Genomic DNA, 13,221 nt, shown 5'->3' with positions numbered 1-13,221 from the left:
TTTAAGAAGAGATTTTCTACAAAGGTTGTGTTTATGTGATTTGTTCCCTTTTAAATTCTTGCTTTCAAACGTCTTCCTGTGGAGCTTTATAACATAAGTGGTACTTAGTTAACTGTGGGTGCAGCGGTGACGCTGTGTATGCGGAGTAAATGACAGTTGTCAAATTGCTGTTGTAGAAAAAACAAATCGCAGTAGCTTATGTATGCACCATATAAAGCAAATCAAGTATCCATTTAAATTATTCTAACCCTGCTTTGCTCATTGAAGAAGCAAAGGAAATTGTTCAAAATAAGTTGTGCCTTTTGTTCATCTTTTGCATTTGCTTTATTTCTGCTGGTCTGAAACTAGCTTAGAACCATTTTTCTTTTCTCTTCAAAGTCTGCGCTGCATGTGCCGAGCCCCAGACAAGAGAGAAAAAAAAAAAGAAGTTATTTGATTAGAGTAATCGCTTCAGCCCTAATCTACAATATTTTGGCAAGTTTTTGCAAAATATAAACATTTACCGTGTTCTAATTTTTATGCATGGGACAAACCTGCTGTTTTAACAGGGTTGTGATGCCAATCGTGTGCACCGCCTCAGGTATTGGCTCCTATGCATGACTGATTTAATGTCGCCCATATATCACTGTGTCAAGTGTCTTTCGGCCATCTTCCTCGACCAAATAAAATAAGATTGCTGCAAGAACTGGTAAACTCAAGGTCTGTAGCTCAATGCCAATGTTAAACAGCTGTCAAAGTACAATCAAGGCTTGTTTTTTTGGCAACAGATGCACAAATAAACCAGTAACCAAATCATTAGCTTAGTTTAGTTATCTTTAAAATACCAAAACGGCATATGCATCTGTTTTGCGTGCGTTGCTGGAAGCACTAAATGTACTCGAGGGGAGAGTTACATTGATTTTCCTATTTTCCCAGGAGTCTTGGTGGGAATCTATTAGTGGTGCACAGTGACCCACTTCTTTCATGAATCCTTTTCCTTTCCAGTCTTTATGATTCTTAAAATGTCCAATGCTTGCCCTCTTGGAAAAATTGCACAAGCAGACAGCAGGCTATTTTATTTAGTTATTGTGTAAATGTTAATGAGCAATATTCTCTACATTTATTCGTATTCTCCTAATTTATTGTCCATATTTCTCAACAATTCAATTTGCCTCTAAATGTCGAGTTTATTTAGGATAGATTGGGGACTATTTTTCCACAGAAAGTTCCCACAGAAAAATCTCCATTTTAATGAATGGAGACGTTTTATAGATTTATGTTTCTCAACTCAGTAAGTAAGTAGGCCTAAACAAAAAAAGTAAGTAAGAAAAGAAGAAGTAAGTACTGGTAAGTAGAAAAAAATATTGACAATAATATGTTCTATGCGCCCGTACTAGTCAAAACACAGTGGTCGGATTATTATTGCATTTGGGCAAAATCCACTGTTTTTATCCATCTCAGGGGGGCTGCCATCTTGCATTGTACTGCCACTTGATGGCGACTGAAAATGACAACACAGTACCAGTAGGGTACGAATGTCACATGACCAAACCAAGAAAGCAGGTGAGCTGTGACGGTCGTTACCTAAGCAAATCTGCACTGTGATGGCATTTTCAGAGACAGTCCTCCAATAAATACGACCACATAGGTCGTTTTGAAAAGGTGCCATATTACAACCAAATGTTACATATTTTATTTTAGCGACCTCTATCGGGCATGTTAAATAGTGCAAAAATCCAAAAGTGAGTCCTGAACACAGTCCGTCTGGTCAGAAGACACTCTGACTGTGCCTTTTCCTAATCTCAACCATTAGTGTCCCATGTAAAGACGTCCAGTGATTGTTTTAGTGTATACATGTTTTCTTAGTGTTAACTACAAGTTTTGTAACGGTTTACAATCTGAGTGTGCCTTTTCTTAATCTCAACCATTAGTGTCCCATGTAAAGACGTAACATGTACTGTACAACCTCACTATAAACCTCAACCTAACCCCATTAGTCCATGACGGCGAATTGACATACATGTCAACACTAAAAATTAATCAGGATCATTACTGGACTGTTAGCTCATTAAGATAGACGTTAGTCTTCCGACCAGAATATTTGGTTTCAAGTCTCAGTTTTGTATTTCTTCGCTATTTATCATGGCCGATAGAGGTTGCTAAACTACTATATGCAACACTTGGTCGTATTTTGGTTCATTGTAAAACGGTCAATATGGTCATTATTGTTGGAGGACTTGACAGCAAATGGCAGAACAGCACAAAATGGCCGCCCCCTGAGATGGATAAAAACTTTGTGTTTAAACAACATGTGAAATAGCTGGCAAAGGACATTATCAAATAAATTACAATTTGAAAAAAAAAAAAAATCCACTGTATATAGGCCTGCTTTCAAATACACATGTGGTATTTGGCGCTGTCATTTGAAGGATCGTCTGATTGTGCTGATTGACGGCCTGTGCTGTGCGCTTCCCGATTGCTCAGAGTACGCTGTAAAAAGATGAATAGGTTTTAAAAGGCTATCTTGAGTGCTGCTCTATACTGCCTTATCTATCAGCGGCAGTAAAAAATCAGCCACAATGCCTGTTTTTGTACCTCGGTCACACCGGAGGGGACTTAGTCACCCGAATGTATGTGCTGGAGGACATTTTGAAGAATTATACATGTTTGTGTTTTGTGGACTTGAGGAACAGATGGCGACAAAAACAGCATCTTTTGTCTTTTCCAAATGTAAATGATCGGTTTCAGTGCCAAACTGTGGTCATTGTATAATGTTTACCTCTACATTTGAACTCTTAACGATCATATAAGTGTAAAAAGAAGTTGACATAATAAAATATATTATTTTCCTATTGTGAAATATCGACATCCTTAATGATTTATACTAGCTTCCTGGCCAATGGGAAACAAACTCTGCATTTACTGTACTTTACAATGTTTTTAAGATAGCAATGCGTCAATCTTTCTCAGGTGAAGAACATTCTGGACCAAGACGGGTTTAACCGTCAGAAGCGCGGCTACCGAAGTTTAGACGACATGGAAGTGAACATAAGCGACCCGCTGTTCACCAAACAGTGGTACCTGGTGAGTCACCCTCTAACCCAACCTTCATAAACATACATATTCCCCACGACATCCACAATCAGTACAGTTAGTCACACTTTAATTAGCCATGCCAATACACCGCCACATGCGCAGCGCCCCTCTCATTTTAGCCTGAGTGGCAAGTGTGACATTTACGGCTACTGCAAGCCCGCCGCTCTTCATCAGAGGGAAACAGCCCAGGCTGTCTTTAGCGTGATGCACCGTTATCTCTGACGTTACCTTCACCAAAGCAGCGCACCCACACACGCATTCATCCTCCTTGATATTGTTGTTTTCCTCACTTGGATGCTGTGAGTCATTGATTTATATTTTGCGGGATTAGATCAACACAGGCCAAGCAGACGGGACCCCTGGGCTGGATCTTAATGTGGCTGAGGCCTGGCAACTGGGCTACACAGGCCAAGGAGTCACCATCGCAATCATGGATGACGGCAAGTATTAACAACCTCGTCTACCTGTGTTACTTCCTATGCCACTTTCCTTCACATACATTACAAAGTGTAAGATTTGACGTGCATGTAGTCATTTAGTGTGACGTAAATCTTTTTGAAACAGGTGTGCCCACAAGTCGAAATCAATAAAATGTCAAAGCTTAATAGATTCAATATAAAATAACAAAAATATATTATCAACAGAAAAAAAACCCCATTTTATTTCACAATATTGTGTTACTTTGCACATCATTTTCATTAACACATATTAAGACTCATCTGTGATGCATCCCCAAAAAAGTAAACATTCATAAATGTAAAGCTAAAATATAATTTTTTTTTCTTTTAATGAATAGAATGGCAACTAGACAGCATGGTGGAGTAGTGCTCGTCATGTCTGCCTCACAAAACCACATAAACAATTTCAAACTGCATTTAAATATAAATATACTGTTGAGCATTCTGTATGGGTGAAATTCATTATTATTTAAAGGATTACTCAACAGGAAGTCAGACTCTTGCTCCACCCCTCACTAAGATTTAAAATCAGCGCTCAAAAGGTGTGTTGCCTGGAGGACAGTTGGGTTGCGAAAGGAGAGAGGGTTGGGCGTGGTTTGGCTGTGATTGACAGCAGGAACTTACTAAGAAGCTGTTTAAGGAGGTGTGTACGAGAATGAGCCGGTGGGTGGCGGGGGCGACTACGTCATGCGGAACAAGTGACGTAGTATGTATCGTCTAATGAGAGAACAAACAGCCAAATTGTGTTTATCTCAGTGTTTAACCTTAAAAGGAATCCCGACTGTCAAGACAATTTTGCTCTATATTATTTATTTGGTTGTTACTAACATAACTTTGAGATTCCTTTTTTAAAAATAATTTCCAGTTTGATAAATTTTGTAGAAACTTTATTTGGACGTACGCATTCCTTGCGTAGTGACGTAGAATGGCGGCGGCTCTCCAAACGCCTATAAAGCCCGCAAGGTAAGCCCCGTAGCGTTCCTCGATCGGGAGAGCCACCCACCCCCACGCTGTGCTCTCGTCATTCACCAGACGCATTCAAGAGTTTTGATCGTCCCTTTAGAAACTCTTTGGAGGTTTACCTTGCTTTCTTGATAGGCGTTTCACAATGCTCGGCAGAGTGCGAGCCGCCATTCTTTGTCACTACGCACTGAATGCGTTGCGACGTAAATAACAAATATACCAAATACAATTTCTACAAAATGTATTAAACTAGAAATGATTTTCAAAAATAAATCTCATAGACAGACAAACCCCACCATGGTGTAACAATGGTTGTGTTAGTAACAACCAAATGAATAATATAGAGCAAACTTGTCATGACAGTCTGGATTATTTTTAAGATGGCACCAAACACACGGTTTTTGCCCCAAAATCAAGCTTTAAACAAACATGTACTAAAATATAAAAATAATGACCAGGACATGTAAACAGCATTTGTAGATACCAGTTTATGCAGTTTATCAGCAAAAAAAGTTGATTATGTGTTGACTTATGCTTTAAAGACTGAGATTTACTGGACACTTAATGAGGTACAGCTCCTATGAACATCTTTTTACACAACAAATGGACGTACCAATATAATTATAATGACCTATTAGTTTGTTAAGTAGTTTTAAACCATTGACAACCATTTAATAAACAGAGCAAACGGATGCCATATATCAATAAGGTTACTCTTATAAATTGTTTATAATTTGAAAATATTTGGTAAATAGTTTATGAACGACTTAACAGAGTTCACTATTTGGCTCACCACAACATTCTACCAATGCATTCAAGCTAAATGTCACTCTACCTGCCTCACCTTACCCGTAATGAATAACTTTAAGCAGTTTATTAAGTCTTGCCAAACAAACTAATTAGTAACCAATGTATAAACAAGTTATAAAGCAATAATGAGAGCACCCTTGTTATATTGATATGTATGTGATTGCCAATGTCAATCAAAACAGAGCATAACTAGCTTTGTCTTACAGATTTTTTTATTGCCCTTGTATTGGATCTCACTACACTGTGTGGAAAAATGGGGATCATTTTCTATGATTTCCAAATAGAAATTGTGGTGAAAAATGCTTAAAGTTGTGTCACATGGTTAGCTGTCCCTAATATACATGTCAAAATTGTATTTCAGGCATTGACTATCTGCATCCAGACTTGGCATCTAATTATGTGAGTATCTCATTATTGAATTGCAAAAGTTCCCAGGCTCTTGTTAATGAGCAAAGCGGGGGATTCAGTTGGCCGATGGCAGGTGCTTTCCGAGGCGCCGTCATGGCTGCCGGGTCTCCTTGTCATGCTTGGCGGAGGACACGGGAGTGGGTAGCAGGGACAGGAGGACGGCCGAGCTGTTTAATGTTAATGCACGCGGCGCTGTGGCAGGCACGATGGCAGGCCGATCTGTCACCAGCGCAGATAATGCCAGGGTAGTCGGAGCCGCATAATGTGATGTTCCACCTCCAGAATACTGATAAAATCTTAAAGGACAAGCGGGAGGATGACATAACAGGGAAATGGGATTTTTTTTTGTTTTACCATAACGTTTGCAACTTAAAACTGCACCAATGTATGTTTTGTGTTCGGGGCAAGTGCCCACCCATCCAGCAGATGGCGCCGTGGTGAAAAAAGATGGACACATTTCTGAAATATGTGCACGCATTAGGGCTTCACTAATAAGAAAATACCATAGTAGTAAACAAAAAACAAAAAAACTGCGACAACGATACAGTTAGAAAGAATTAAGTTTCTAAATTTAAGGAAAAGTTGTGATGTTTCCAGACTAAATTCATAAATTGCCTTGCTGGGCGTTCTGGCCGACGGAGCTGCTGCTCCGAAAAGTTGGTGACAAAAACATAGAATAGATTAGAATAGAATCACAAAAAGCAGTTCTAAGTGGTGGTGATGGTGTAACATGACTACCGACGACATCATCCGCAAAAGGAGATCTCGCAGTTTACCTGCATAAATGCACATGCGCGTGCCAATCTCATATTGGACCCCAGTGAATCAATTTCTACTTCCGCAATTACAAACATTTCGTTCGCTTAGGCCACCCTGATTTTAACCATATACATGTTAAATCATGAAATATATGAGAGAAAATTCGGATTCTTTGTAAATACAGTATTTAATGGTCCTTTTGAACAAACAAACAAAATAAAAATAATTGTTTTGAAAATTAACTTCCACATATGACTTTTGATTTGTGTTATATTTGATACATCAGTCTCAATGCTTTAAATTCATACTGTCAAAAATATTATAATAAACAGACATATCAAACATAGTATTTAAAAAAATCAGAACGAACATTTCCCACTCAATTGGGGCGATCTTGCAAGGTCACTGGAAAAGCCTTATCTTATGGAGTCTCCGTGCAATGCATGTGTCAGATCATATATCTCAGGGTTTTAATGGAAAAAAACACTATACTCATGAAATAGAGGGCTCAAAATGTATTGTATTTAATATGATACGTTTGGCTTTATAGGGTTAAAGAGAATGAGGGGAGCCGGTTCGATTGGCCGGGAGTCAGCTGTGTTCCCTCCCAGAACAGCACAAACACCCTCTTCTATCTTGTGCTAGTCTAGCAAAATATCAAAAGAAAGAAAACTCCACCGATGCGCACAGCTAGACTGCGCTTTGTGCACAATAATAAGGTCTATCATTTTAAGAATGTAAAGTTACAGAAATGCTTTATTGCTGGCTGGCAGAGAATAATTCCTTCTGTGAGAGGAGAAATTAGAATTAAAAAATACAGCAGAGGATAGGAGGCATACTGTAGTTTTCCTACCTTAATTGCTGGTGTCCCACCATTTTTTATCGATAAATGCAATGCAGATCAGCACAAATGTGCCATCTGTTATCTGAAATCCTGCGAATGCACGGATGCCAGCCTGCTCCCAGTAATAAAAAGCCAACCAATGAGTCTCTACTGGATCATAAAAGTCAGGCCGCTTCATCCAAGCTCGTATTACATCCTCCCGTGAGCCTTACTCCAGTGTTTGCCTTTGCGTCGCTCCTCGTTTCTTGCCTTTGAACAGAGCTCAGCCTTGACCCAAAAATAACAGTGGGCCTGAGCGAGGATGATATAGGAGCATGCGCCGCTGCCTTGATGGTGCACACTGCGCCTTCAGCCGTGTTTGTTTGAACTACAGTGTGTTTAAGACAGAGTGACTCGGTGTTCTGTAAGTAATCCTGCTTTAGTTTCTTCAACGCTGCCTCAGACGTAATGTGATATCAGATGGATTAAAAAGCCCAAAATGTCATCATTTGCTTACCTTGTGTATCTTGCTACTGTTTGTGTTCGTATTAATACAAATATTAGCATCAGTTCAAAGAGCAACATTATCACGGTGAATTACTATAATGGGTTGAGTGTGTGCACAACAAGACGGTGCAATCTCATGGCACATTTATTTAAAAAGGGCACCTCACTCACTGGGCCAAAAACAACCATAAACACATTCATATTAGAGGAGTAAATGAGTCTTTTGGAAAGATGGAGACATTTCGATCATTTATGATGCATTTCAACGCTTTTAACCAATTGGGTAATACACCATTAGCTTTGTGCGGATAAATAGATCTTCCTCTTTGTTTTCAAAGAGGAGTATTATTTGAAATTCAAAATCTCTTATTAGGGATAGATACACTGTTATCAGTGATGCTGATGTTGCCTTGACGACATGTTTTGCTATCACATTCCTGCGATGTTCCTGATTATTGCGCTGGTTGAAAAGATTGTGGAAACGAAGCAACTTCCCTTTCATTCACAGGGCCTTGAACACCAAGGACAGTAAAGCTCAATATCTTATTGTACCTGCTTTAGATCTGCAGAGCTAACAGAATAATTTAAACATGCTGAAATAGGAAGGTACTACTTGCAGAATAAAGGCAAACATCTATGGATTAATTTTCACATATTACAAGAATAAAGGTGTAATGCTACAAAAACACTCTTTGTCATGATTTTAATAATAATAATAATAAAATAATAATAATAATAATAATATCATCCTCTTTTAATTTAACATTATTCTTATTACAATATGACTTTCTTGTTTTATATAACTATAACTTTACCATTGCGATATTAAGAAGTTAATGATTGTAATATTATGACTAATTTCTTAACATTATGGCTTAAATGTTTTTATATTATTACAATTTTATTTTTGTAATATGACCTTATCTATATAATAATATGATTTCTTCGTAATTATTAAGACTATTCTCGCAATGTTTTGACTTTATTCTCACAATGTTACAACTTTATTCAACAAGATGACTGTTTTCTTGTAGCATTAAGATTTTATTCTTACTATGCTACAACTTTGTTCCCCACAAACTTAGTTTTTTGCTCTCAATGTGACTTAATTTCAATGTCCCTAATTCTCCTGCACCGAGCAATAAGTCAGAATTTATAAGTATTTTGTGAACCAATTTAATTAATAGTTTTTTTTTAATCTTAATATGGAATGATAATAATAATAATGATAATCGTATCTGTTATCAGTTCTGGTAAATGTACCTTTTTGTATGTTCTCGCTGTTTGTCCCGTATTAGACATTGATTTATGACTAATCATGCCAGCATTCAATCAATTTTAGTTTGCTTTAGCGCAGTAGACGGATGTGAGTAATACAACTCCAGTCAATACGTCTCCTGTTGCTTGTCATTTCCCTCTAAATTGAAAACATTTTTACTTCATTTGTCATCTATTTGGGAACAGATAATGCCCCCGCTGAAGCTAAATGACTGGCTGGACAGAATGGTTAGCAACAACTGTATAACATTTAGTTTCTATATCTGTGTGGTGCCTCTAAGGATTTATGTGGATAGAAAGTAATATAGAGTTTCAAGTCAGCAATTTCCTATTGAGTTAAGTCGACAAGACAACAACAGACAACACAAGCACAAAATCAGTTTTGGACCTCCATGTTCTCACTGACACCTTTTTCATTAATCGGATGTGTTTGTCGATTATGACAGATCTGACACCAATGTTACAGACACTCTAACTCATGCCGAGAAAACAAAGGTTGCATGGGCAAAGATAATAACAGCCTGTGTTCAGATAATGACAGAGATACAATCCAGTCAACATGGCCGCTAATTGATCTGATGCATTTTTCCACTACGGGGATAATGAATACTTCTCTGTACTCAAAAACACATGTCAAAGGAATAAAACAGGAGTTCACAGCAGATAGCGCAGCCTTAATGCCAGCATGAGATGTTCCAAGAAAGACATTTATTTGTCCTATTTTATTCCTCTGTTTTTATTCCTATCACGTTTGGTTTCATACAATTCAGTTGTGCCTGCGATTGATCAGAATTTGTTCAACCCCCACACTTCCCATTGTTGTTGTTTTTTATTAGAGGATCAGCGTCACTGTTATGTCTGCATGATAAATGTTGCGCTACAGCCAGGAGATATTGATCTTACCTTAGACGCTTATTGATTCGATTCTAGATATTTGTAGACATAGGGGTTGGTTTGGGAGTCATAAAATTGTGTTTTGAAATAAATCCAATCCAATCCACTTGATTTCTATAGCACATTTTATAAGCAAGCGTTTCCAAAGTGTTGCACATTAAGATCCTCACACTATCATAAACATAGATCTAGTAAAACCAACTATGAAAAAAATAATACAATAAAATACTAAAATACAATAAGTAAAATAAACAAACAAATTAAAAAATAAATACATAAAAAATATAAAATAAAAACACATAAAAAGACCGAAGAGAACCACACAATTCACGCTGAACTGAAAGCGAAGGAATAAAAATGGGTCTTAAGACGAGACTTAAAACACTCCACTGTGAGAGCAGTTCGATCGTGGAGAGGCAGATTGTTTCACATCTTAGGGCCAACCACAGAGAGGGCCCTATCCCCCTAGTTTTAAGTCTCGTCTTGAGGCACCACGAGTTGGAACTGGCCCTCAGACCTCATTGCGCGCACAGGAGTGTACATCTGGAAAATATCTGAAATGTACAATGTACAAAGCTTTAAAAACAAACAATAAGAACTTAAAATGTTTTCTAAAATTAAAAGGAAGCCAGTGCAAGGATTTGCAATATATGTTCATATTTTTTGTTTCCTGTTAAACGTCTTAAATCTTCATAACAAACCAGTAAGACAGATATACAGACAATGATTGCTACTATGCATAAGTATTTCAAACCAGTAAAAGTAACAGACGTATTGGGCAAATAGGCTGCGATTAGACCAAGAGCGTAAATAAAATTCTCCTTGTTTTCTGACTTCATATGGTTCTCTTTGTAAACACATCCATTTGGTCCTTTCAGAATGCAGATGCCAGTTATGACTTCAGCAGCAATGACCCGTACCCATTTCCACGCTACACAGATGACTGGTTCAACAGGTAGCTCACTCAGCCGCCCTCTGTTTATACACACACGCGCACAAATACACGTTATGTTTTTGTGTGCTTTCCCTAGAGTCCAGCAGCTCTCTATTGATTTTCTCTCCACCTTGTGCCATTAGGATATAATGGTTGCTGTATAAACAGAGCTATTGTCTGAACACAACACACTAGAAAGCACAATACTTGTTTTTGGTGCCGAGATAAGTCTGATAAAGGAGGCGTGTTAACACACAGGCGACCTTGTTACTGATAGTGTTTTATCCTGCTTCCCGTGTCCCGGTGATCTACGGCGACACGTGACGACGGTAAGAATACAGAGAAATATATTCAGGGAATGTGTGTGCCGGGTTTGCCAGTGCAGCAGCTTTGAGACTAGCGGGCGCGCAACTCGGCTAATCAGGCAGCTGTTATAAATAGCTTCCTGTCAGTGGCAAAGCATGCTGGGAGAAATGGGGTCGACTCTCTGCAAGGTCCCTGTGGGAAGCTGAGGGATGGAGGCGAGAGAGACGCAATACACGGCACACACTAATTTGGACCGAGACAAGAGTAATGGCTGTGAGGCTGCTCAAGCAAAAAACACGATTGAGTGAAAGCAGTAGCATGTTCTCAGATTTAAATATTTAATTTTTCATCTGCGGTGCCCTTCAGGTAATTTAGTGCTACATTGGGGAAATTACAGTTTTGCAAATACAAATGAGACAAAACTACTTTTCAATTACTAAAATACTATAATTTAGGAAATCCGTTTTCAACCATCCTAACCCCATGTGTTGCTCCTTCCTGCCAACAGTCACGGCACACGATGTGCCGGGGAAGTGTCAGCAGCAGCCAACAACAACATCTGCGGCGTGGGAGTCGCCTACAACTCCAAGGTGGCAGGTATGTCATGATATGGCCGGTGAGAAGAATAACAGCAAACAGCACTTTGAAGAGGGTGGCTGATGACGCAAAATGCTCCTCGATATGTCATAAATAAAATGAAAAAACAAATTGAAGTATATGTCTGCCACTAATTTGAATTAAACAACAAATCAAGGATCCAGATAACTGTCTCAAACATTAAAAGATTTGAGAAACATTTTTAATAGAGACGTCAAACGATTCAATTTTTAATCAGATTAATCACATTTTAGAATTTTGATTAATCAAGATGAATCACTTAATTAAAAAGGCTTTTTATCAAAATGTTTGCCCATCAAATTTGAAGAGCACCTGTTGTGTTAATTTGTTAATTTTCAACATTTTTGATCAACTGCACACTCTCATCCTCCTTTTTTTCTAATCAGTTAATTACTTGCATGATTTAAAATGGGGGAAAAAATGACCTCGATAGTTTGACAAACAAATATTCTGAATGTCATACGCAAACATTTATTAAATGCTTTATTTTTAATGTAGTTATGTTGATTGTGCAAACACAACCTGTGCAACCTTTAACGTAAACATCCGCTGTCAAACTAGAGGATCACCTGCAGTCGAAATTAATAGTGTGATTACTCTGCATTAATACATGATTAATGCAAAACTTTTTGGGTGATTAATCAATGAGTTAACTCTTTAACTTTGACAGCACTAGTTTTGAGCGTGGCCCTGCAGATCACCTGCAGCCTGCATTTCATTTCTTGTTCACACCCGCCAGGTATTAGAATGTTGGACCAACCATTCATGACGGACATCATTGAGGCCTCATCCATCAGCCACATGCCTCAAGTCATTGACATCTACAGTGCCAGCTGGGGGCCCACTGATGATGGCAAGACTGTGGATGGACCCAGAGAGTTAACCCTTCAGGCTATGGCTGATGGTGTCAACAAGGTAAGGTGGAATCCTTTCTTTTGTACTGAAAATGTGTTTTATAGATTACTTTCCTACTCAGGAAGCATCTTGTAATTGCTCTACAGCAGGGAATTGAGTTAATTACTTTATTTAATGCCTCAAACTAGAATCCCTCCGGCAATTATTATTTTTTGTTTACATTGGATGTCTTTTTCCCCCCCATGGTCTGTAACAATCCGCAGTATGACACTGCGCCAAAAACAAGGTGGCGCCTCCTTGTTTTTGTTATGCCTACGCAGCACGTTTTTGTTTGGCCATCAGTGTATTTGATGCCGTGGACTTGTACATGTAATCGTGACGCGTGGTAGCGCCAAGAAGCCTACTTTTTCCTATTAATAAAGTAAACCCGTGGACTTCCAGTCCCTTTGTTTGCTTCACATTTTTTGCTATCCAGCAGCGCCGTCCATGGCTAATCAGCCACCGCACGTTACAAGTCCTCTTCTAGTCTCAAT

General features: G+C 38.5%; 1 protein-coding gene across 1 annotated transcript in view; it reads left to right on the top strand.

The window, feature by feature from the left end:
- Positions 1-13,221, top strand: part of pcsk2 (proprotein convertase subtilisin/kexin type 2) — a 29,045-nt gene that overhangs the window by 4,203 nt on the left and 11,621 nt on the right. Inside the window, exons 3-8 of the mRNA XM_086093336.1 lie at positions 2,950-3,063; positions 3,407-3,515; positions 5,668-5,705; positions 10,854-10,930; positions 11,724-11,812; positions 12,573-12,748. Coding sequence (XP_085949462.1) covers positions 2,950-3,063; positions 3,407-3,515; positions 5,668-5,705; positions 10,854-10,930; positions 11,724-11,812; positions 12,573-12,748 — 603 coding nt within the window. The remainder of the gene's footprint in view (positions 1-2,949; positions 3,064-3,406; positions 3,516-5,667; positions 5,706-10,853; positions 10,931-11,723; positions 11,813-12,572; positions 12,749-13,221) is intronic.

Source organism: Leptonotus elevatus, chromosome 13 (genome assembly GCF_054856555.1).
Source record: "Leptonotus elevatus isolate MCC_2025b chromosome 13, RoL_Lele_1.0, whole genome shotgun sequence".
Lineage (NCBI taxonomy): Eukaryota > Metazoa > Chordata > Actinopteri > Syngnathiformes > Syngnathidae > Leptonotus > Leptonotus elevatus.
Note: the sequence above shows the minus strand (reverse complement) of the source record. Positions and strands in the feature narration are given on the sequence as shown.